At 37.9% G+C, this 23,139-nt stretch overlaps 3 protein-coding genes across 3 annotated transcripts in view; 1 reads left to right on the top strand and 2 right to left on the bottom strand.

Annotated features, from left to right (window-relative positions):
• Positions 1–1,108, bottom strand: part of gatad2ab (GATA zinc finger domain containing 2Ab) — a 68,019-nt gene extending 66,911 nt beyond the window's left edge. Inside the window, exon 1 of the mRNA XM_051934647.1 lies at positions 804–1,108. The gene's annotated coding sequence lies outside the window, so the exon portion shown is untranslated. The remainder of the gene's footprint in view (positions 1–803) is intronic.
• armc6 (armadillo repeat containing 6) overlaps positions 1–23,139 on the top strand; it is a 494,113-nt gene that overhangs the window by 409,488 nt on the left and 61,486 nt on the right. The gene's annotated exons all lie outside the window — the stretch shown is intronic.
• mau2 (MAU2 sister chromatid cohesion factor) overlaps positions 6,040–23,139 on the bottom strand; it is a 60,647-nt gene continuing 43,547 nt past the window's right edge. Inside the window, exons 18-19 of the mRNA XM_028816253.2 lie at positions 10,631–10,758; positions 6,040–7,607 (exon numbers count right to left, since the gene is read on the bottom strand). Coding sequence (XP_028672086.1) covers positions 7,533–7,607; positions 10,631–10,758 — 203 coding nt within the window. The 3' untranslated portion in view covers positions 6,040–7,532. The remainder of the gene's footprint in view (positions 7,608–10,630; positions 10,759–23,139) is intronic.

Raw genomic sequence — 23,139 nt, forward strand, 5'->3', positions numbered from 1 at the left:
TTTGGTGCAAAGCAGTGATGGAATGCCACTTCATCATGGGGAACGCCATGCTCACATCCATCCACATAAAATGGGCCAGTTTTTAGTAAACAGTAACCCTGCTACGTATGCCTGTGGAAACTAGAGTATCCAGAGAAAATCCACACTAAAAACAGGGTAAATATGTACACTCCTTAAGGACAGAGCAAAGCCAACTACCAAAACAAAACTGTGGAGCTGTAAGAGAGTGGCCATCATTGCTTTGAGCTCCGTTTAAGAAAAAGCATTCATAAAAGTACAAATTGAAATTAGCAATTGCTGAGGGCTTCCTAAGCTAGTTATTGTGTGCAGATGTTCGGATTTAACTAATACTATTAAGCTGGACTTCCTATACAGGTAACTCATGAGATTTATAAAGATGTGGCGATTTCTTTTTCTTTTCTTAATCTTGGCAAACCTTCGGCTCTACAGTTTTTTTTATTTGTCAGTGCGGATGTGGAAAATAGTTCTATCAGTGTTATTTATTATAAGGAGAAATTACACGAGTATAAGGTATGCGTATATGTTCAAAACACATTTAGAAAAATACACACAAACTACTTGTAACCCCCATTTACTTTTTCTAAGTTTTAGGAACTTTATAAAACTTATTTTATCAAAATAAAAAATCTATCATTTGGCAGCGTTAATGAAGTTTCAAAAGAAACATAACTTTTGTCGGAAATGCCATAAAGTACAAATCATTAAATACGTTACACTATCTGAGCTTTTTGAAACATCTATTTTCACTAATATATACAGCGTACTTGTATATTGACAGTTACCTTTATATGCAAGTCCCCTGCGCCGTTCGGAAATTCCCTAATTAGAACGGCGAGTTGAGTATTGGTTTCCAGTCGGGGAAGAATCTTAGCAAGGGCTTAAAGCTCTTCAGGAAAGCTCGGTGTTGCCGTAGTCTGCGTAGGCCGAAGTCGGTTTAAAGGTGCGATGTATGGCGTACATACGTACTTGAGCGATAATTATAGACAAAGGCTTACATTTAAGAAATGAAATAAATTAAAGATTCAAGGGAAAAATAAAATAAGTAAGTAAACATGAAATACAAATTTAAACGGCCATCCAAAAAAAAAAAAAAAAAAAAAAAAAAAAAAAACCCATCCGGCTTCCTGGTTGCTAGGCAGATTTACAACAGACCCACACCGGCTTCCGGGTTTATGATGATTGGCAGAATTTGCATCCAAAGATAATTTTAAGCAGAGGAGCGGAACAGAAAACTCCTAAAAGGCGTGGTTAATATAACTGACACTGGCATAAACCAAACAGAGTCCAGAATAGAACTTGCATCCAAGTATAATTTGAAGCTGAGGAGCGGAACATAAAACTCCTAAAAGGCGTGGTTAATATAAGTGACACTGGCATAAACCAAACAGAGTCCAGAACAGGTTTTAGACGCGCCTTTAATCGCACGAACTCATCCAAGCAAGTAAGCACCGAAAGCTATTGACCCTTTATGACGGGCTTTTGACCTTCGACAATTAGGCGGCATTTATTTTTTTTATGATGTCGTATTAAATTATTGTCAATACAATATATTTACTGTGTGATAAATGTGCTGTTTGACTAATTAGAGTACCAACACAAAAAACTGGCCGTATTTTATAAGCCGGTTACAACGTATTTATTACTCTGTTGATGTAAATGTAAATTAAAACTGTAAAATAAAATTAAAAGGCCTCAGGGCTCGCAGCTTCCAGGTACAATATTTAACGGGCAATGTTTTATGAACAAATCTCATGTTGCTGTTGGCTTTGCAATTTGTTTTGATATTTAAGCAATTCCAAAAAATAGTAAATGTTTTGTCAATATTCAGTATATCTCCAATTATCTGTTTTGTTAGCTAGAGCTCATCATAACATCAGGCAGAAATGAACCATCAGTTCACCGTTGTTTTTATATGTATGAGAAAAACAGTTGACAATGTATTGAGTTTTATCTGTCAAATAAAAACATTTTCTTATTCCATTACATACGTTAAAGGTGCACTGATGTACCATTGTACATTGGTTACCCTTGTGTCTGGTGATGCTGTGTGTTCAACTCACTGAATAACTACCACAAGAAAAGCAGATTTAAAAAAAAAAAAATGTCCCAAAACGCAATATACTTGTGTGTGTGAAATTGCTTGATATATGGTCACAGCTGCTATTGTGGCAATTCATGTGACTTGCTCAGGAGCTCATCTGTTGTAAATCCCATAATCTCAGCTCCGACACCAATTGGTGTGGTTTATAAGGCACAAGTATATTTCACCTTCCTTGCCACACACTGTTTTTTCCTGCTGAATACACATGTAATTTTAACCAACACAAAAATCAGGATACATATGCTGTGCTCAGCATAGCCGCAGAGGGTTCTTTAGACAACACACGTTATATGCATTGTCTTGTTTTGATGTATATGTCCACAGTGCAGATGTAGATTTACCTGAAATAGGTATTTACATGTTAAATATCAAATCTATAACACACCAACTGTAAAGTCATACTTCATAATGCCAAAAACTTTAAATGCAGATCACCCTTTTAGTTGAATGAAAATAATTATCCTTTCATCATTTTGTGTCTTCTCCAAATCTAAAACATTACTAAAGTATACAATGAGAAAAATAAAGAAGTGATTTGTAACAATAATTGAAGATGTGAGTTCCAAAATCTGCTAATTACACCTTTTGGTAAAATTTAGTGAACACGTGATTGTGACATTTAATGCAGTTGGTCATGCACCGAAAATGTGTTTGAGCTTCAAAACTTGCTAATTGCAACAGTGTAACGCTATAGTTTTAGGGATTTAGTTTCAAAATCTGCTTACGGACCCAGATTTTCTTATTTATCTCCAAAATGTATCTTTTGTACTTAGCTGATTTTGGAACCGAGCTCTTCAATTATGCCTACTCGGTTCTCATGAATAAATTTAAAAAAAAAAGCAACAGTCGAAATGAACTCTCGTGTACTTTTCTGAGGTTTTAAATACTGGCTAAAGGATTAAAGAGAAATTTTTTTTTGTCTTGAATTACCGTATTTTTTCCCCAATCTTGACTGAAATCTAGGGTTTATAATTTTTATTATTTTGGTCCACCGCAGTTTAATTTAGATACTGGAACAATAATTACCAATTCTTGCTACAGTCTCAGTGATACTTTAATAACACTATGCTATACAAGTGTGCCCTCCAGGGTTAGTTTCTGCCTTGTGTTCAGTGCTGCAATGACAGGTTTCACATCCCCAAAATGCTGATTAAGCAGGTTCAGCACAATGGGTGGATAGATGTTGCGTTACCCACTTTAACAACCATTAACTCTTACATTCATCACAAGTAAATACGTCAAATCAAGAAGTATGCACAAGAAAAAAAAATGAAGATAACCCGTGTCATGGAATTTCATTGAAGTCTTTAAACATGAAGTTAATCATGACTCCTAGAACATCAAGACAAGTAATAATAATAATTCTTTGCATTTATATAGCGCTTTTCTCACTACGCAAAGCACTCAGCAATTGCAGGTTAAGGGCCTTGCTGAAGGGCCCAACAGAGCAGAGTCCCTTTTGGCATTTACAGGATTCGAACCGGCAACCTTCCGATTGCCAGTGCATATCCCTAGCCTCAGAGCCACCACTCCGTCCTGGTACATACAGTACATACTGTCGGGCCTGGAAAAACTAGGAATGATCACTTCCTGGCATCTTAGTGTTTGTGAATCTCTACGCATTGAAAAAACTAACCTAATGCAATTTATGTTTGCACATAAAATTTATCTGAATAGCAATGTAAGAGTAAAAAGATATGAAGGTATCATCATCCCTTTAATTATGGTATTAAAATTCAATGACAGTATGAAGAACCGACAAAACTCACCAACTCACTGAAATGCTGCAGGCTTTCTCTAGCTTCTAAAATGCTATTTCAACTGTAATCATCTATGGTAATATTTTGTCATAATATTTTGAAAATAATTTATAATACATATAACACTGAGACATAGATAGGGAATTAAGTTTACAAGGCACTACATTTACAACCAAAATATCTTGCCTGAAGAAGGGGCCTGAGTTGCCTCGAAAGCTTGCATATTGTAATCTTTTTAGTTAGCCAATAAAAGGTGTCATTTTGCTTGGCTTTTCTCTACAACCAAAATAAGCAACTTTGACCATGTCAAATAGCATGATTTGCTAGTAGAACAGTATATAATGCAACAAGTTAGGCTGTAACTCTGGCAATATGCATCTTTTCCCAATTTGTTCAGATTTCAGGATTATAAGATACTATTTATATTTGCTAATGTTTGATTTGCATGTGGCTTAGCTGACAGTTGCTAAAAATTTTCTTATTTTAAATTTTAGAAAAAAAAGTCAGCTTTCACTGCTGATATTCCACTCTAGCTTGTGTTAGTTTACTTATTGATGGAGATTGTTTAGTTCATTTTTCTAAGGTTCTGCTGCTAATCATAGCATGAAGCTGGGACCAATGTTAAACTTAAGCCATTAATTTGACACATTTGTGCACATAGCTACACTCTCTCATATCAAACCAATTTTAAATTGCTAATCTGCCTAATCTACATATAGTTATGGAATAAATGAATATTCCATGAATATGGAAGGCAAACAGACGTTTTTTTTTTAATTTAAATACACACCAGAAGCATATGTAAACTCTGTATAGACACAGATGGGCTAAGAATTAACATTAGTCTGAAAGTGACATATACTGTATGTGTATAAATTAAAAAAAATGTTTCCAGCAGCAGAGAGGAATTCACAAACTCTGGGTACATAACGCAAACATCAATAAGAAAATAAATTTTGTGTTTATAAGATTAATGTGCCCCAGATTAGAAACAATTGCATGGTAGTTAATTGTTACTTTAACCCATTGGTTACTGAAATTGGCCCCACTATCAAGTAATCATTCTTGCTAGTTTGCTTTCCAACCAATATTATGATCATAATTGTTACGCACATTCGACTCTACAGACCAATATGCCTTTTTTTCCTCAAGGAATAATTTCAGAGAGCCTCATACTGCTGCAATACTTTTTCTGCAGACTTAATAGTATTTGTATTTCAACAAAATACAAACAAAAGATGTTCAGAAGTACAGATACCATTCAAAAGTGGATGCAATGTACAAGTTTTAATCCTTGCCAAGAAATTAATCAACTCTACTAAATGGAAAATAATATACTTCAGAAATGTCATTTTTGATTAAAATAGGCATTTATACTATGTTGGACACATGCTGTCAGCAGAGCCACTGCTAAAACTGCAGCAGACTTTCATCATTTTGGTGATTTTGTGCAACAAGCCAAGTTGCTTATCCACAGTACAGAAAGAAGGAAAAAAAAACAAACAGCAAAAACATAATATTTATAAACACTGGCATCCCTTGTTTTTCCAAATACTGAATATGTTATAATCCATTAACTCTCACTAAGTTTTAAGGCACCATTTTTTCTAATTGTCCATTTATTACATTTGGTGTTCCAGTTTAGATCAGCGATGGAAAAGACACCTGTTTCCTCTGCATAATAAAACTGGTATTTCTGTATTTAATTTATTAATCTTAATTCAGGCCTTTTATCATAGCAACATGCTTTTGTAGGGACATTACTAAATACAGTAATTACAATATATAACATTTTTTGCTTTATTATGTACTATAATGGTGTATCTGTTAATGTATTGCCTGCTATTTATATTACCTTATGGCTGGGCTCTAAACACTGGAGAAAGACTAATTGACCATCAGTCCTCAGCAGCTTTCTACATGAGGGACAATCACAACTGGGAAAGCTTAAGTATGTTAAGTACATATTATATCTACTAGTAAAGCTGATGTAGGACGATATAGGATGATGGAAAAGCTTAAATATAAGAGATTAAAAAAGGCATCATGAAACTGTGGGTTATCATATAAATTTTAAATTGTTTTATATCAAAGCAAATGACTATGCAACATATGCAGGACTAAAATCAGAGAAAAAAAACTAGGAGGGTGCACAAATTATTTTGTAACACATCTTTATACAAACTACACAGTAAATATTTTCAGAAGAGAAAAAGTAAAAATAAAATGATTAATTACATTATTAACTGCAGTATACAAATTATGAAACTTTACAAAATTTAAAATAGTCCCCCCCACCCCCCACAAAATGTCTCATCCTTTTGCTGAAACAGCAGGGATCCAGCAGAACAGGCACCTTCAACAGGGAAAAATGAACAAGATATTCATATTGTTGTATCTCCATTATCTGTACAGTTAAGAAAAAAAATTACACATCAGTCCAGGTTGAGAGGAACTGGCTGGGGGGCAAGTAATGACAGACTGGCCTGTACTGGGAAAGGGGGATTCTATGAACAGTACCAGACCCCAAACCAATCCATCCATTGTTTGCTTATTAAAAAAAAAAAAAAAAAAAATCTGATGTGTACGCTGGACCTTATTGTCACACAAAGGGATTAGTTCCTGCAATAAATAGTTTCCTCTGTTGGTAATAGGTGAGTGCTGTAATTCTCCCAAGCTGTGTGTAGGTGGGATTACATCCAGTAAGGATTCAAAATTCCCAAATTGCTTTAAAATGAGACAAAATTCTTTTCCAAGTAAGGCTTTAAAACAGATGCAAAATAGAAATTGTGCTACATTGGTATTGCAGTTTATAAAATATCCTTTTCCCATCCCTAAAACACAAAAATAGCATTTCAAATGCAATTACAGGAACGGGGCAAGACTTTTTTTTTCCAGTTAAGAATAGATGAAAGGGAGAAACAAATGCTTTAAATAAAATTTGTTTGCCATAGAACACATTCTTCTTAGGTAATTGATTCTAAACAGGAAGTGCCAAAGCTTACTTGGTGGGACAGTGGAAGAAAGTTCGCACTTACTGAATGATCAGTTTATCGAGGAGATTTCTTCTTACTATGGTAATGCTTGAATGCAATATGCATCAAAGTGTAGTTAAATAAGAAGTTCAATCTGCAGAAAATTAAGCAAACATCTGATGTGGCAAGAGGCGTAAAGTGGTATTAAAACTGTTTCATTCATTATTATTATGTTACTAAGTAAAACCCGCTTTCTAGTGAGAGTCTGAAACACCACCCATTAATAACACTTTATTTGAAAAGGCTTCATTTCCTCTTCTAATGGTTCCTGGTCCAGAACAATCCTGCAGTGTTAGGTGACTTGACACCTGTGCTGCAACCCTTGGTTTGAGGTGGGATTCTCCTTGCTGGCATCATAACAAGCAACACCTGTAGGATAAACGTCTCCATAATGGATCCATGGAAGCAGCTGCTAGGCCAAAGGCTGACAAAGATTCCCTGAGCAAGGCATGCGCGGGTGACTTCTTGATACCCAGACTCCTGGCAGAAGGATTTCCATATGCCAGCTACTGTTCCAAGAACCAGATGTGAAACATTAAAGTTGTTTAGATTCCAACCTCTGGCAACACAAGTTCCAACCATGAAGTATGTCTGCCAACAGAGGTTAGGCATCTCTCATAGAAGACTTGCCAGACTGGTGGTTGGGCCATTCTGAGCCTGGAATTGCACTGGAGGAGGGCCGTCTGTCCACTGCAAAAGAATGAAAAAGTGAGTTTAAGCAGTTACCGTAAAAGGGAAGTAGACAGTTACTCTGTTTTTCAACTGTGTCTGCATACTTTAGAAGCACCAAATAGTACAACAAATGCTTTGAAAAATATGCAGTTATCTTGCTTTCTTTTAAATATTATATCTAAACATAAACAATTTAAATAACCAAGATCACTACTGCAGAGTTGAAGCAAATGTCTTTCTCAGTAAATTTCATCTTCCTTGCAGTAGAAAATATTACTGAAGTTAGAAGAACAGCAAAAATCAAGTAGGCAGCAAAAACCACTGAAAAAACCCTGGATAGTCTTTAAAAATATGTGTCAATACTTGTAAAATGAGGTGTAATGTACACAAACACAGAAAGCTGCAGACCGTTTACAAATTATTCACCTCATTGTAATTGTAACTTGAATATTCTGTTCTATAAAACATTAAATCACAATTGAGTTAATTTGGCTTTTTTGACACTGATCAACTAGTAAAGACTCCTTTTAACATCAAAATGAAAATAGATCTCTACAAAGTGGTCTAAATAAATTACAATTATAAACAATAAAATAACTGGTCACATGACCCTTTTATTATGACACACTTAAAGTACATGTGGCTGCTTTTAGAAGCCACGCAATTGGTTAATTTGAGATCACATGTCTGTAAGTCAAGGGGTTTCAACTGACTATAACTGAGAAATTTAGATTCGGATAGAACTTTATTTGTCCCAAAGGGGAAATTTGGCTTTTTAGAGAAGCTCTTTAAATAAATAAATACATATACAGGTAGATAAGTAAATAAGTAAATAAATAAATATGCACACACTGGAATTACTATAGAGCAAGAAAAATCCAAAAGAAAGAAAAATTCTGATTTGGCTGTCAAAGTCCCAGTGGGGCATTATGCAGATGTAATTCTCTTGGTATAAAAGGAGCCCCAGTCGTGTTTCTTAACACAATTCTGCTGAATATTTCTTTGGCTGAAAGTACTTGGTGTTAGTGTGTCAGAGAGAGGACGTGAAGCATTGTTCATAATGGCACTCAGTTTTGTTTTAATTCTCTCCTTCACTACTACATCCAGGGGTTCAAAAATGTACCTGCACCTGGAAGGTCTGACTTGTGGTGAGTCTGTACCATGGTCTAACCTAAACAATGAAGACTTAAGAACACTCTAAAGGTGAAAAATTGACTAATGGGCACAAGTCAGGGGATGGTTAAAAGAAAATATCCAAATCACTGATTATTGCTTGCCGTTCAAGTAAACCAATCATTAAGAAATTCCAACAGCGTGTCACATCTGAAAATCTGCCTAGAGAAGGCAGCCCACAAAAATTGTGTGATTGTGCAAGAACAATACTCATGAAGAAGCCCAACAAGAGATGTATGATAAGTCTGAAAACATTACAAGCTACAGCAGCTGATCTCTGAGCTTGGAGAGACTGTGAACACAATAACTGTTGCCGGGTGCTTCACCAATTACAGCTTTATGGGAGAGTGGCAAAGAAAAAGCCACTGTTTAAAATAAATACAAAACATGCATGTGACATCTTGGTCAGAGTTTGCCAGAATGCCACTGTGAGAATCTGAAGTCAGCCAGAAGAAAGTTCAAAGCTCAAAAAAGACAAAGGTTTGAGCTTTGTGGCCATAAGACTAAATGCCATGTCTGGAATAAGCCACTGCACGTTATCAAAAACATACCATTCCCATCTTGAAGCATGGTGGTGGCAGCATAATGCTATGGGGATGGTTTTTAGCACCTGACCCTGGGAGGCATGCGAGGGTAGAGGGTAAAAGATACAGCAAAATACTGGGAAATTCTGGAGGAAAACCTGATGCAGTCTGTAAGAAACCTGTACCATATGAGAGGATCTGTTTTCCAACAAGACAACGAGTCCAAGCATGAAGCTAAACAGGAATGACTCAAACAATAACATAAATGTCATTGAGTAGCACAGTCAGAATCCACATCTCAATACAGTTTATAATCCCTATGCAGCTTCAGCAGTTTGCAAAAATAAATGCAGGAAAACCACAAAGTCCAGATGTGCAAAACTGTCAGACATTGATCCACACAGACTTAAGGCTGAAATTGCTGCCAAAGACTACTAAATGCTGACTTGAAATGGTTGAAAATTTCTGCCATCAACTATTTTGTGTTTTGTATTTGTAATTAATTTAGACTACTTTGCGGGTGTCTGTTTTCACTTAGACATTAAAGACTCTTTATGTTGATCAATTGCAGAAAAGCCAAAATAAATTTACCATGTTTCAATGTTGAACAACAATTAAATGTGAAACTTCCAATGGGATGAATAGTTTTTATAGGCACTGTATACGCAGGTAAAGTAAACCTTAATTATAAAAAGTACAACATGCTGATCTATGGGAATCACACTCTTGGAAGTACTGAGGAATTCAATTTGATGCAACTTTCTCATTCTGTGGGCAATGGGCTGCAGCAATATAACATTAAACAGCAAAAATCCTGGGTTACATATATTAATAATAAAAAAACACTATTGAATGAAAATTGGGGGATGCCAATCTCAAACTTAAGTGAGATTGTATCCAGAGTACAGTGTGCACTTCTGAGCCCCATGCCACAATGTGGTACACAAGTACTAAAAGCTATGCAGAACAGAGCAACAAAACGAATCCCTGGTCTAAAGAACTTGTTGGCACTATGAACCTATATTCCTCTTAAAGCTGAAGAGAAATTAACTACTTTACTCTTGACCATTCTAGGTCTTCAAACATTCCCAATGCATTAAAGCTAACCCAACAGCACTCTTTAAATGTAATAGTGAACCACATAATATTTTGGGTCAAGTTAATTATTAATCCAAAAAAAATGTGCCTGATGAAATGAATGGTCTCCTTAGTTATAAAGATGTATATTCTAAAATGCTGGTTGCCGGGAATAATTATGTTTTCAGAGAAACCATATTTCCCTCTCTTAACAGTCAACCACACTTATTGGCATCAAATCCTGCCTCCCTTTTATGTTACTCTTACAGTAATGAGGTTGTGTTCAGGAAGGCTGCAGGCTGCAATATGGTCCTGAAGGAGCTGCTGGGAGAAGTTCTGATGCATCTGGGCTGCTTCATGTGCATCAATCGTATTCCCACATGCCTTGTTTAGATCTGAAACAAACACATAGGCACAAATAGTGAAAACCATCATATTATTTGGGCTGTCAAATACTACAGTATGTAAAAACATGTACTATTTATAAAGAGAATGATGACATACTATGGCATGACGCATTTTCTTGTACTCTGGATGCTTTTTGCAATAAGTTGTTGAGTCTATGGTTTATTACTGTATCTGTAAAACAGAATTGTCTAAGACTGCAATTCAATCACTGCAAGACTGGTAAAATATCCCTTTCAGGCCTTCTACTCCTTCCATTCATTTCTACATTATGGAACATATCAGTATAGGACTAAAAACAACAGGTTGCTTTAACAGTAGAAAATGTGCTGATGTCTTTTTGTATGGAATGGCAATTTGGAAATAAACATTCATCTTTGCTTTTGTTACATTTGTTTATCATGTACTACATTGTAATCAGAAGAATAATTCAGAGGAAAAGCTTGTAGGCCTGCAAATAATTATTGCAATAATGCTTTTTCTATACACAAAAATACAAGTCATTGTATTTTTGCATTAAACAACAAAGGAAAACTGATGTTGCTTTTAAAAATCCATACACCTTAGAAACCTGGTGCCGAGTATGAAAAATTCACTGCTCATTTTTCCAGGTAATAAAAAAGGTGTTGCAGCAGAACATGCATACAGTTATAGAACTGCAAGTATTATTTCACTGTGGTAAATGGACAACTTACTGGCCGTCTACCTGGTCAATGTGACAAAACAAATTAAGCTCCATGACTGCAGCACAAGCATCAATCCTTATAAAAGTAAAGATATTGAAAAAAGATTAACAAAAGAAAATTTTCAGTTTATTGTACATCCCAGATGACAAAATACCCCAGTTGGTATGTGACAAATATCAGTAATATTCACACTTCTTTGCTGGCAGGGAGCAAATATGGATAAGGGAAGGTGTACATTAATAATTAAATACACAAGGCAGGCTGTTGATTTTTTTTTTTAAGAGAACTGTGGAGGGAATGCAAATTTGGTTTAAATTTTATGATTTGCTACAAAAACAAATGTTTATGACTTTCTTAAGAAAAAAAACAGTTAAGCTCAATTAGTTGTTAAATTATTAATATAAACTAGAGAAAGTTAGTCATAATAGTAGGAAAGTAACAATCTAATCTTGGTAAACCTAGAGAGTATAATCAGTTATGTTGTGGGCACACTGCTTTAAAAAAATGACAGACTGAGTACATATTATGTTAGTGTAACAGTAATTTAACCAACCAACAAGGGGTAAAGCCTGTCTGGATTTAGTATATTGTAATAATCAGGATAGAATTGATGGTGTAGAGGTGATAGAACCACTAGGGTCAAGTGACCATAATGTAATATAATTCTCAGTATATTTTTAAGAGCACAGATGCAATGACTAAAATTGTTAAGTTGAACTTTGGCAGGGCTAATTTTGAGCAGATGCGACAATGTCTAAGTAAGATACACTGGGATAAGCTTTTAAGTGTGGAGACAGTCGAGGAGCAGTGGAACGGGTTTTAAAATGTTTTACATGTAATGCAGGACAGATACATACCTAAATTTGGAATTAATAGGAAACAAAAAAAAAAAACTCCATGGTAGATTAATAAAGACTTAAAAAAGAAGTTGCAAAGGAAAAAAACTGCTTTATAAGGCATATAAGACTAATGACTGCAAAGTGAATCGTAGAGCGTATGAGAACATGAGGGCAACCATTAAGAAGGATATCAGGGAGGCTAAATGACAGTTGGAGAGGAATATAGCAGATAAGGCGAAAGACAACCCTAAGAGATTCTTTCAGTATTTTAGTAGTAAAAGAACAGTCAAGGTGGAGGTCAAGTGCATCAGAAATAATAAAGGGGAATTAAAAAATACAGACAGTGAAATAGCGGATGCCTTAAACTTATATTTTTCTGAGGTGTTTAAAAGTGAGCAGTGGATAACCTCCCAGAGGTAAACGGGACTGCAAAGGAGGTACTGAGGGATTTGGAAATTGTACAGGGAGAAGTGCTGCTCAGATTAAATAAGATGAAATCAAACAAATCACCAGGGGCCTCATGTATAACGCCGTGCGTAGAACTCGCACTATAACATGGCATAACCACAAACGCGGGAATGTGTGTACGCACAGAAAAATCCAGATGCAGGAATCTGTACGTACACAAATTTCCACGTTCTTCCGCTACATAAATCCTGATCAGCGCGAAAAGTAACGCACGTGCACGTGCCTTCTGTCCCACCCCAACTCCTCCCAGAATTACGTCTCTTTGAATATGCAAATCAATATAAATAGCCTTCTGTGAAAAGACAATGGGAAAAGCACGGGGGGAAATATAAGAATTTCAGCGAATACCAAGTGGAGGCAAAGGAAAAACATACTATTTGTTGGTTTAAACAGTGGTATAATCAACAAAAGGAAGTTGATCGAGTGACAGAGTGTCAGAGAAACTCGAAGGCTCAAGTTCACAAAGTCGCACAGTGCCTGAAATAAAAAAGAAATCACATATCAAAGTCGCCGTGAAAAGGCGAGTCGTAGCCCACCGTCTGAGTGTCATATGAAAGCTTATTAGGGTACAGACAAAAAAAAAAAATAGGCACACAGTGGGGGAAAAAGCACGAAATGTCAACTTTAAACTCGAAATTTCCACTTTAATCACGTAGTTTATTTTGCCATTAAAGTAGAACATCATAAATGTCATCTTAAAATCGTTTAATTTACTTGTTTCTCAAATCCCATTGTAACTAAAGTAGCACATTAAATGCTTTGTTCTGTATTTGATCTTCTATGTGCTCTGTGTGTGTGAATCACTACCTGCTTCTTAAACGGGCTCTCTCTTTCTCCGACAGGACACATAATCCATTACATTTGTGATATTACAGCTCTCTGAATTATTAAAATACTGAGATGTATACGGAATGAAAGCATGTTATTAAACATGGGAACACGGTGGCGCAGTGCTTGTTCATGTTTCACGCAAGAGGCCTGCTGCGCCATGCGCGACCTTCAATGAAATAATTTATCACAGCAGTACTGTCTCTTTCAAACGTACTAACCTCCAATTCCTGTCCTTACTTTTCTTTCTCCAAAAACCCAATCGCCACACAATCAGCTATGTAATAGACGTGAAGCCATTTGTAAGCTTAAAACGCCGATTCTTCAAAACTTTTAAGGAACATTGAAATATCTTCGTAGTACGTGTTTAATTATTCTATCCGTCTATCCTTCCAGTGTCGCGTCAGGACGAGCAATAATACAACGCAAGGCAGGAACAATCTCTGAACTAGCTAGCGCTGTGGCACCGTGTCCTCACATGTTTAATTATTAACAATACAGATTATTTAAATGAAGTTAAAGTTTTATCTGTATAATATAATCAACATATTTTGCTGCATTTCATCTTAAAAATGATATCGTCATCATATGTAAATACGCACTTTATAAAGTGGCGCAGGTTGTGCAATATTATAATTGTAGTGCAAGTTTACAGTGAGGTGATTGTACTTATAAGTACAGACAGTTCTACAAGGAGCACTTGATGGATTGATTGAGTGCGTTTATAGTTCTTGTTGTGAAACTTTTTCTAAACCGCGAAGTCCGTACAGGGAAGTCTCTGAAGCGTTTTGCCGTGGCTCAGGCAGCGTCTGCTTCATGCTGTGTACCGATAATTCTCTTTCCGATCAGCTGCTGCTGTGATTCCCCACTCAGATACAGTGATATAAATCCTCCGAGTGGTGCAGTGAGAGTAATATGGAAAAAGGTGATCTGCTGTGGCAACCCTTAACGGGAGCAGCTGAAAGAAGATGATGCAGTGAGAGTTACAACGCTAAAGCAGTTATGGTATTTGGAATACTATGGCTATTCCCTGGACCATTATATTGCTGCAGGTTAATTACAATCAGATGCATTACACTAATAAACAATATGCAGTTAGTTTCAGTGTATTTATAAAGCTGTGTCAGGAATGTGGATCTAAGAAAGGAAGGGTGATCACACAGGAATAGTAGCACTGCTTTGACGCTGGGTGCCGCCAGTCTGCAAAACCGAGCGGAGAAATTGCGTACGCCATGGTATGAGGTACCATGGAAATGTGCGTGGCTTTACGCCAAGTTTAGGTTTTTATACATCGCGATTTGAGCGTGGAAATGTTCGTACGCAACATTTCTGTGCGTATGCACCGTTTATACATGAGGCAATATACTCACAGTGGAAGAGTGTGAGGTGAGGCGGGTGATGAGGAAAGTGAACCCGAGGAAGGCTGCAGGACCCGACGGTGTGGCTGGACGGGTGCTGAAAGACTGTGCAGATCAACTGGCCGGAATCTTCACCAGGATTTTCAACCAGTCCCTGTCCCAGGCCACTGTCCCATCCTGCCTCAAGTCCTCAATCATTGTTCCGCTGCCGAAAAAATCCAACACGAACAGTCTGAATGATTTCCGCCCAGTGGCACTCACATCTGTCATCATGAAGTGTTTTGAGAAACTGGTGCGGAATCATATCATCGCCTGCCTGCCAGCAGACCTGGACCCATTTCAATTTGCTTACAAAGCAAAGAGATCCATGGAGGATGCTGTGGCCACAGCCCTTCATGCTGCCCTGACCCACCTGGAGCAGCAGGGGAGTTACGCCAGACTGCTCTTTGTAGACTTCAGCTCAGCATTTAACACCATCCTCCCACAACGACTGGTGTCCAAACTGGCAGATCTGGGACTTCCATCACTCACCTGCAGTTGGATACTCGACTTCCTGTCGGGACGCTCCCAGAGGGTCAGGCTGGGTCTCCACACATCCACTGCTCTCAGCCTCAACACTGGGACGCCGCAGGGTTGTGTGCTCAGCCCGCTCCTCTACACATATGACTGTGTCCCCACTCACCATAGCAACAAGATTGTAAAGTTTGCAGATGACACGACGGTGGTCGGACTCATCTCGGGCAAGGAGAGTGAGCTAGCATACAGGGACGAGGTGGAGCGACTGTCAGAGTGGTGCACAGTCAATAACCTGCTCCTCAACAACAAAAAAACAAAGGAGCTTGTTATTGACTTTAGGAAAAACAAAACTGACATCCAGCCACTCATCATTGGCGGGGCCTGTGTGGAGAGGGTCCCGGTGTTCAGGTTTCTGGGTATGGAGCTGGAGGATGACCTGACCTGGAGCGCCAACACCAAGGAGCTGCTAAAGAAGGAGAATAACCACCTCCCAAAAAATCTGCTCCTTGCTTTTTATCATTGTTCCATCGAGAGTGTGCTCACGTACGGACTGTGTGTGTGGTACGGCAGCTGCACTTCCTCAGAAAAGAAAGCGCTCCACAGGGTCGTCAGGATAGCGGAGAGAACAAATGGTTGTACCCTCCCCACTCTGGAACAAATCTACACCTCCCGAAGCCGCAAAAAAGCAATAGACATTTCACAGGACTCATCACATCCCAGTCATTGCCTCTTCCAGCTTTTGCCATCGGGCAAGAGATACAGAGCTATGAAAACTAGGACAAACCGCCTTAAAAACAGCTTTTATCCGAAAGCAATCATGGCCCTGAACTCAGAATAAAACTGCTCGATATTATTCTTCCAATGTGCAATACAGACCTTAAGTCAACAAGTGCAATTTGTATATTTATTACTATTCGGTTTGTTATTATTTTCTCTCTTTTTGTCTTTTTAACTCTTATTCCTCACACTGAGTCGATTGCACCTTCAATTTCGTTGTTCCTTTGTAAAAGTGACAATGACAATAAAGATCTATCTATCTATCTATCTATCTAAAAAGGGTGACAGGGCAGATCAAAGCAACTATAGGCCAGTAAGCTTAACATGCATCATAGGAAAATTAATGAAAGGAATTATTAAGGATAAGATTGAGCAACACCTGGCAAGGAAAGGAGTTTTTCAGAACAGTCAGCATGGGTTCAGAAGAGGGAGGTCGTGTTTTACTAACATGCTAGAATTGTATAAGGAGGCAACAAAAGGATACGATCAAAGTGGAGCATATGATATTATTTATCTTTCAGAAAGCATTTGATAAGGTGCCGCATGAGAGGTTGGGCATCAAATTAAAAGAAGTGGGAGTTCAGGGTGATGTTTTTAGATGGGTGCAAAATTGGCTCAGACACAGGAAGCAGAGGGTGATAGTGCGAGGAACCTCATCAGAACTGGCCGATGTTAAGAGTGGTGTTCCACAGGGGTCAGTGCTAGGGCCGCTGCTATTTTTAATATACTTAGATAGGAATATAAGTAACAAGCTGGTTACGTTTGCAGATGATACCAAGATAGGAGGATTAGCAGATAATTTGGAATCCGTTATATCATTACAGAAGGATTTGGATAGCATACAGGCTTGGGCAGATTTGTGGCAGATGAAATTTAACGTCAGTAAATGTAAAGTATTACACATAGGAAGTAAAAATGTGAGGTTTGAATACACAGTGGGTGGTCAGAAAATCGAGAGTACATCTTATGAGAAGGATTTAGGAGTCATAGTGGACTCTAAGATATCGACTTCCCGACAGTGTTCAGAAGCCATTAAGAAGGCTAACAAAATGTTAGGTTATATAGCACGATGTGTGGAGTACAAGTCCAAGGAGGTTATGCTCAACCTTTATAATGCACTGGTTAGGCCTCATCTTGAGTACTGTGTGCAGTTTTGGTCTCCAGGCTACAAAAAGGACACAGCAGCACTAGAAAAGGTCCAGAGAAGAGCGACTAGGCTGATTACAGGGCTACAGGGGTTGAATTATGAGGAAAGATTAAAAGAGCTGAGCCTATACAGTTTAAGCAAAAGAAGATTAAAAGGTGACACGATCGAAGTGTTTAAAAATATGAAGGGAATTAAATTAGTACAGTGGATTGAGACTGCTATTTTAAAATGAGTTCATCAAGAACATGGGGACACAATTGGAAACTTGTTAAGGGTAAATTTCGCACAAACATTAGGAAGTTTTTCTTTACACAAAGAACGATAGACACTTGGAATAAGCTACCAAGTAGTGTGGTAAACAGTAACACGTTGGGGACTTTCAAAACTCGTTTTGATGTTTTTTTTGGAAGAAATAAGTGGATAGGACTGGCAAGCTTTGTTGGGCTGAATGGCCTGTTCTTGTCTAGATTGTTCTAATGTTCTAATTTAGTTTTCCTTTATGTCTCTCATTGCTACTACCTCCAGGTTATCCAGAGTGCATCCCGTAACTGAGCCTGATGTTTTAATTACCTTGTTGATTCAGTGGGCCTCTGTTGAAGTGATGTTACCAGCCCAACAGACCACCGCATACAAAATCACACTGGCCATCACACAGTTGAAGAAGACGTGAAGGATGTCACTCCTCACATTAAAGGAATGCAGCCTCTTAAGAAAAAAAAGATTGCGCTGCACTTTCTTATATAGTTCCTAGTCCACCCTGTCATGTATTTGGACCTCAAGTACTTGTAGGAGTGCATCCCCTCTACATCAACTCCATGAAAAAGCAGATATAGAGGCAGTTTGGTGTGATAAAAGTCAATAATCAGTTTCCTGGATTTGCTGATGTTAAGATGTAGACAGTTCTTTCTGCACCAAGAAAGATCTCCACCTAACTCATATACTCTGTCTGATCCACATTACCAATGCACCCCACAAGTGCAGAATTGTTTGAGAATTTCTGCAAGTGACATGGCCTGGTGTTATATTTATACTCTGAGGCCCATAAGACAAACACAGTCCTCGAGTGCCACAAACTGCAGTCTTAAGGTGTCCATTATCCAGGACACCTTAAGTTCATTCACCTGTAGATCTCTCAGCTTGCCCCTTAACAGGAATGACTGAAGGTATTGTGTAAGATATGCAAAAACAAAAGATAATACATTTTCACAGCACTGTGTATTTCAGGGAGTACATTACCATCAAGATCAAGGGCTTCTTAATAATCCGGGGATGAATAAAACAAGTGTAGTGTGTAAAGCCTTTGTCTACACTACCAGTCAGGAGTTTTAGAACACCTCAGTTTTTCTTCAAATTTAATGCAATGAAAGACCTAATAGTGAAAAGGTAAGAAGTAAACTGAGAGAGGTTTAAATTTAATGTTTAGGTTAGCAAAAACTGAAACAAAAAGGAAGTCTCAAAATATTACAATATACAAATGTTCTGCAGCATTTAAAGTAAATTAATCCTTGCAAGCTGAAGCAAACAGTTTGCACAGGTCTCCCAACTTCTGTTGCTTGCTTAAAAACCTTCTGTTTTAAAGCAGTGTTGGAACAGACTGTGTTATTACACCATATAACGCTGTAAATTCCAGTGATAATGGCAAGAAAAGAGCAATTTAAAAATTAAATGAAACAGAACGTTATCAGTCTTAAAAATTGATATATATATATATATATATATATATATACAGTATATATTATATATCAAAGTGTCCGTGAGTATAGTGTTCTACACGATCCAAAGGCAATTGGAAACTGGAAAAAAAACTGATTGGAAGAGATCTGCCAGGTCCAAAGTCATAACCCAATCAGAAGACAACTTTCTAAAGATCACCAGCTTGTGTGATTGGCACCTCATAGCACAACAGCGTCAAGCATAGCTTTAACAGAGGTTGAAAAAAGCAAGACTGAGTTTCTACTGTGAAGAGGAGACTTTGTGCTGCAGGTTTACAGGGCGAGTGGCAGTAAGGAAGTCATTCCTTAAAGGACAAAACTGTGCCTTGAAATACAGCTTTAGACTATTGCAGAATGGAAGGAAGTCTTATGGATGGATGAATCAAACTTTGAAATCTTTGGTTTATCACGCACAGTGTTTGGTACGCTGTCAAGTTGGTAAAAAGATGATTCCTCAGTGTGTGAAACCAACTGTCAAAATTGGAGGAGAAAGTGTGATGGTCTTTTGCTGGAGCCAGAGTCAGTGACTTAAACAGAGTGACTGGCATTCTGAATCAAAAATGGTTACCACAGTTTGGCTGTTGTATCAGCAAAAGGTGGCTACTTTGACAAATCAAAAGGTGAATACAATTTTGTACACTTAATGATTCCTTGACTTATCTTACATCTTGTGTTTATGTTACACTTTATTTCTACATATATAACACTTGGCTCTTAAAGTGCACTTAAAATGAATTAATCTGAACTAACTCATCTTTAATCAATTCACTTAAAATTAAATTTAAAAGTGCATTTAAATGAAGGTCCATGTGGAGTTTTAACAAGGAAGTGGAGAATAACTTCTGGATTGCCTGAAAGGGATTCTGGCAAATGGTTGGTGGAAAACGGTGCAGGCTGTACTAATGGAGAATGAGGAAATGTTAACCTCAACAGGGGATATCTAGCACTTTGACAGACCAAAGTGCAAGAAATATTGGTTGTGTCCACCTCCGTGACTACAGTACGTTTTCTGCAGTAACTAAAAATCCCTATTAAGGGTAAAGGGATGGATGAGATTCAACTAAACGTCAACAACTATATACATTAGAGGTGTTACGGCTAACATTATCTCTTCAATTTTGCTGTTGTGAAAGGTGGAAAACAGTGCTTTGGGAATGGAATGCAAGGGTGTTGATCCCCATTTTTAAAAAAGACAAGGGAATAACACTCCCTCTGCCTGCCTGGGAATGTCTATGCCAGAAAACGTAAACATATTGTTTCCAGGCCTTGGAACAGGGGCCAACGTTTTGTCCAATTTCCTCCAATCCATGCACTTTAAATGTTCTGGGATGCGGTGTTCCTTTATCTCCTTGTGAAGTAGACAAACAAATAAAATAACTATTATGCACAGGTATGGAAAGAAAGGGAGGGAGAAAAGGAAAATTAATGAAAGACTTCACTCAGAGAAAATGAAAAAACAAAGTTTGCACTGTCATTTCTAAAGCTCAGTAACAAAAGTTGACCACAGCTTAATGATTAATTTATATATCTTGCTGTCATCTTGACTATTGCATCACTGCATGGCAACAATAGCAAACAGTGTTTAGCGAATACTGTGGTCTATATATGCACCGATAAGCCGTAACATTAACATCACTGAGAGGTGAAGTAAATAACATTGATTATCTTATTACAGTGGCACATCTCATGGGGTAGGATATATTAGGTAGCAAGTGAACAGTTGGTTCTTGAAGGTGACAAGTTGAAAGCAGGAGAAATGGACCAGTATAATGAGCAATATTGTGATGGCTAGACAACTGGGTCAGACTATCAGCAAAACAGCAGATCTTGTAGTCTGTTCCCAGTATGCAGTGGTTAGTACCTACCAAAAATAGTCCAAGGAAGGACAACTGCGGGACAGGGTCACACATGGGGAGAGACGGCTTGCCCGTCCTGTCCGGTCCCACAAAAGAGCTACCGTAACACAAATTGCTTAAAAACTTAATGCTGGCCATGAAAGAAAGATGTCAGAACATACAGCGCATCACAGCTTGCCGCAAATGGGGCTGCATACCCATAGACTAGTCAGAGTGCCATGCTAATTCCTGTCCACCACCAAAAGTGCCTAAAATGGTGAGTAATGGAAGATGGCCTGCTGTAATAAATCGCATTTTCTTTTAAATCATGCACGTGCATTGTTTACTTGGGTAAGAGCAACAGGATGTACTATGGGAAGAATGTAATGGAGGCATTTTGATATTCTGAGAAATGTCCTTCTGGGAATTTAGGGGTCCTGGCATTCATCTGGATCTTAATAATAATAATAATTCTTTACATTTATATAGCGCTTTTCTCACTACTCAAAGCGCTCTCCATACAGAGAGGACCCGGGAAGCGAACCCACAATCTCCTTACTGCAATGCGCCACCTGTGAGGATACTTTGACACATACCACTTACCTAAAGATTGTTTCAGACCACGTACATCCCTTCATGGCAATAGTATTTCCCTGATGACAGTAACCTTTATCAGCAGGATAATGCACTCTGCCACACTAAAAATACTGTTCAGGAATGGTTTGAGGAACATGACAAAAAAGTTCCATGTGTTGACTTGGCTTCCAAAATCCTCAAACTTCAATCAAACATCAAGCATCTGTGGCATGTGACGCAAAAAAAAGTCTGATCCATGGAGGTCCCAGCTTGGAACTTGCAGGATCTACTGCGAACATCTACTGAAGGTGTCTGTGCCAGATAATATTGGGCACCATCAAAGGTCTTGTGGAATCCATGCATCAACAAGTCAGAGCTGTTTTGGAGGCACAAGGGGCAAACTATAGACTATTAGGCAGATTGTACACATACATACATACATACAAGCAAGCACACATGCACACACACACACAACATGTGCTAAAATGCTGCGACTATATTCTTGTGTGGCATGTTTGGTATTTCCAAGTAGACAGTAAACTTATTTTAGTTATCTGTTTAGACATGCAGCAAAAGATAAATTCTGTGCAGTCTCATCCATGGTTCTGCTGTAGTGGTATTAGTGCTTTTTCCATGTGTTGACTTGGCTTCCAAATTCCTCAAACTTCAATCAAGCATCTGTGGCATGTGAAGCAAAAAAAGTCTGATCCATGGAGGTCCCAGCTTGGAACTTGCAGGATCTACTGCGAACATCTATTGAAGGTGTCTGTGCCAGATAATATAGGGCACCATCAGAAGTCTTGTGGAATCCATGCATCAACAAGTCAGAGCTGTTTTGGAGGCACAAGGGGCAAACTATAGAATATTAGGCAGATTGCATGCATGCATACATACACATACATACATACATGCATACATGCAAGCAAGCAAGCAAGCACACGTGCGCGCGCGCACACACACACACACACACACAACATGTGCTAAAATGCTGTGATTATATTCTTGTGTGGCATGTTTGGTATTTCCAAGTAGACAGTAAACTTATTTTAGTTATCTGTTTAGACATGCAGCAAAAGATAAATTCTGTGCAGTCTCATCCATGGTTCTGCTGTAGTGGTATTAGTGCTTTTTGGCATATATACAGTTTTGGGTGTACTGACGATGGAAATCTGCATAACAGAAGCTCTTTTCACCTCATTTTTTGTTAGTCTAAGCTCTGCCTTCATGACGTGTTGGATTGGTTTAGTAATTTAATACTCAGTGAAAAGTCTAATTATTCCCATCCACTTTAACCCAAATTTACTCACAGTTGAACTTGATTCAGTCATGGAAGGCTGGGTTGCATTTGACTGCAAAAAACGCTTGAGAAAGAAATAGGCGCTACAATGTGCACATAATGGGGATTAAGGAGAAAATTTGGGGGGGGCATGGGGGAAACACTATGGCCTGCCGTTTTTACAGCTTCAAAAGACTTTGCTACTCTCGTTGGGTGGTACCACAGAATTACTCCCTGCATCATGAATAATTCCAAAGCCACTGATAATATCTAAATTACAATGATATCCAGGAAAAGGTCCTAAACTTTCATATGAAGGCCTATATTATATATATATATATATATTTATTATA

The sequence above is a fragment of the Erpetoichthys calabaricus genome, chromosome 12, assembly GCF_900747795.2.
Source record: "Erpetoichthys calabaricus chromosome 12, fErpCal1.3, whole genome shotgun sequence".
Classification (NCBI taxonomy): Eukaryota; Metazoa; Chordata; class Cladistia; order Polypteriformes; family Polypteridae; genus Erpetoichthys; species Erpetoichthys calabaricus.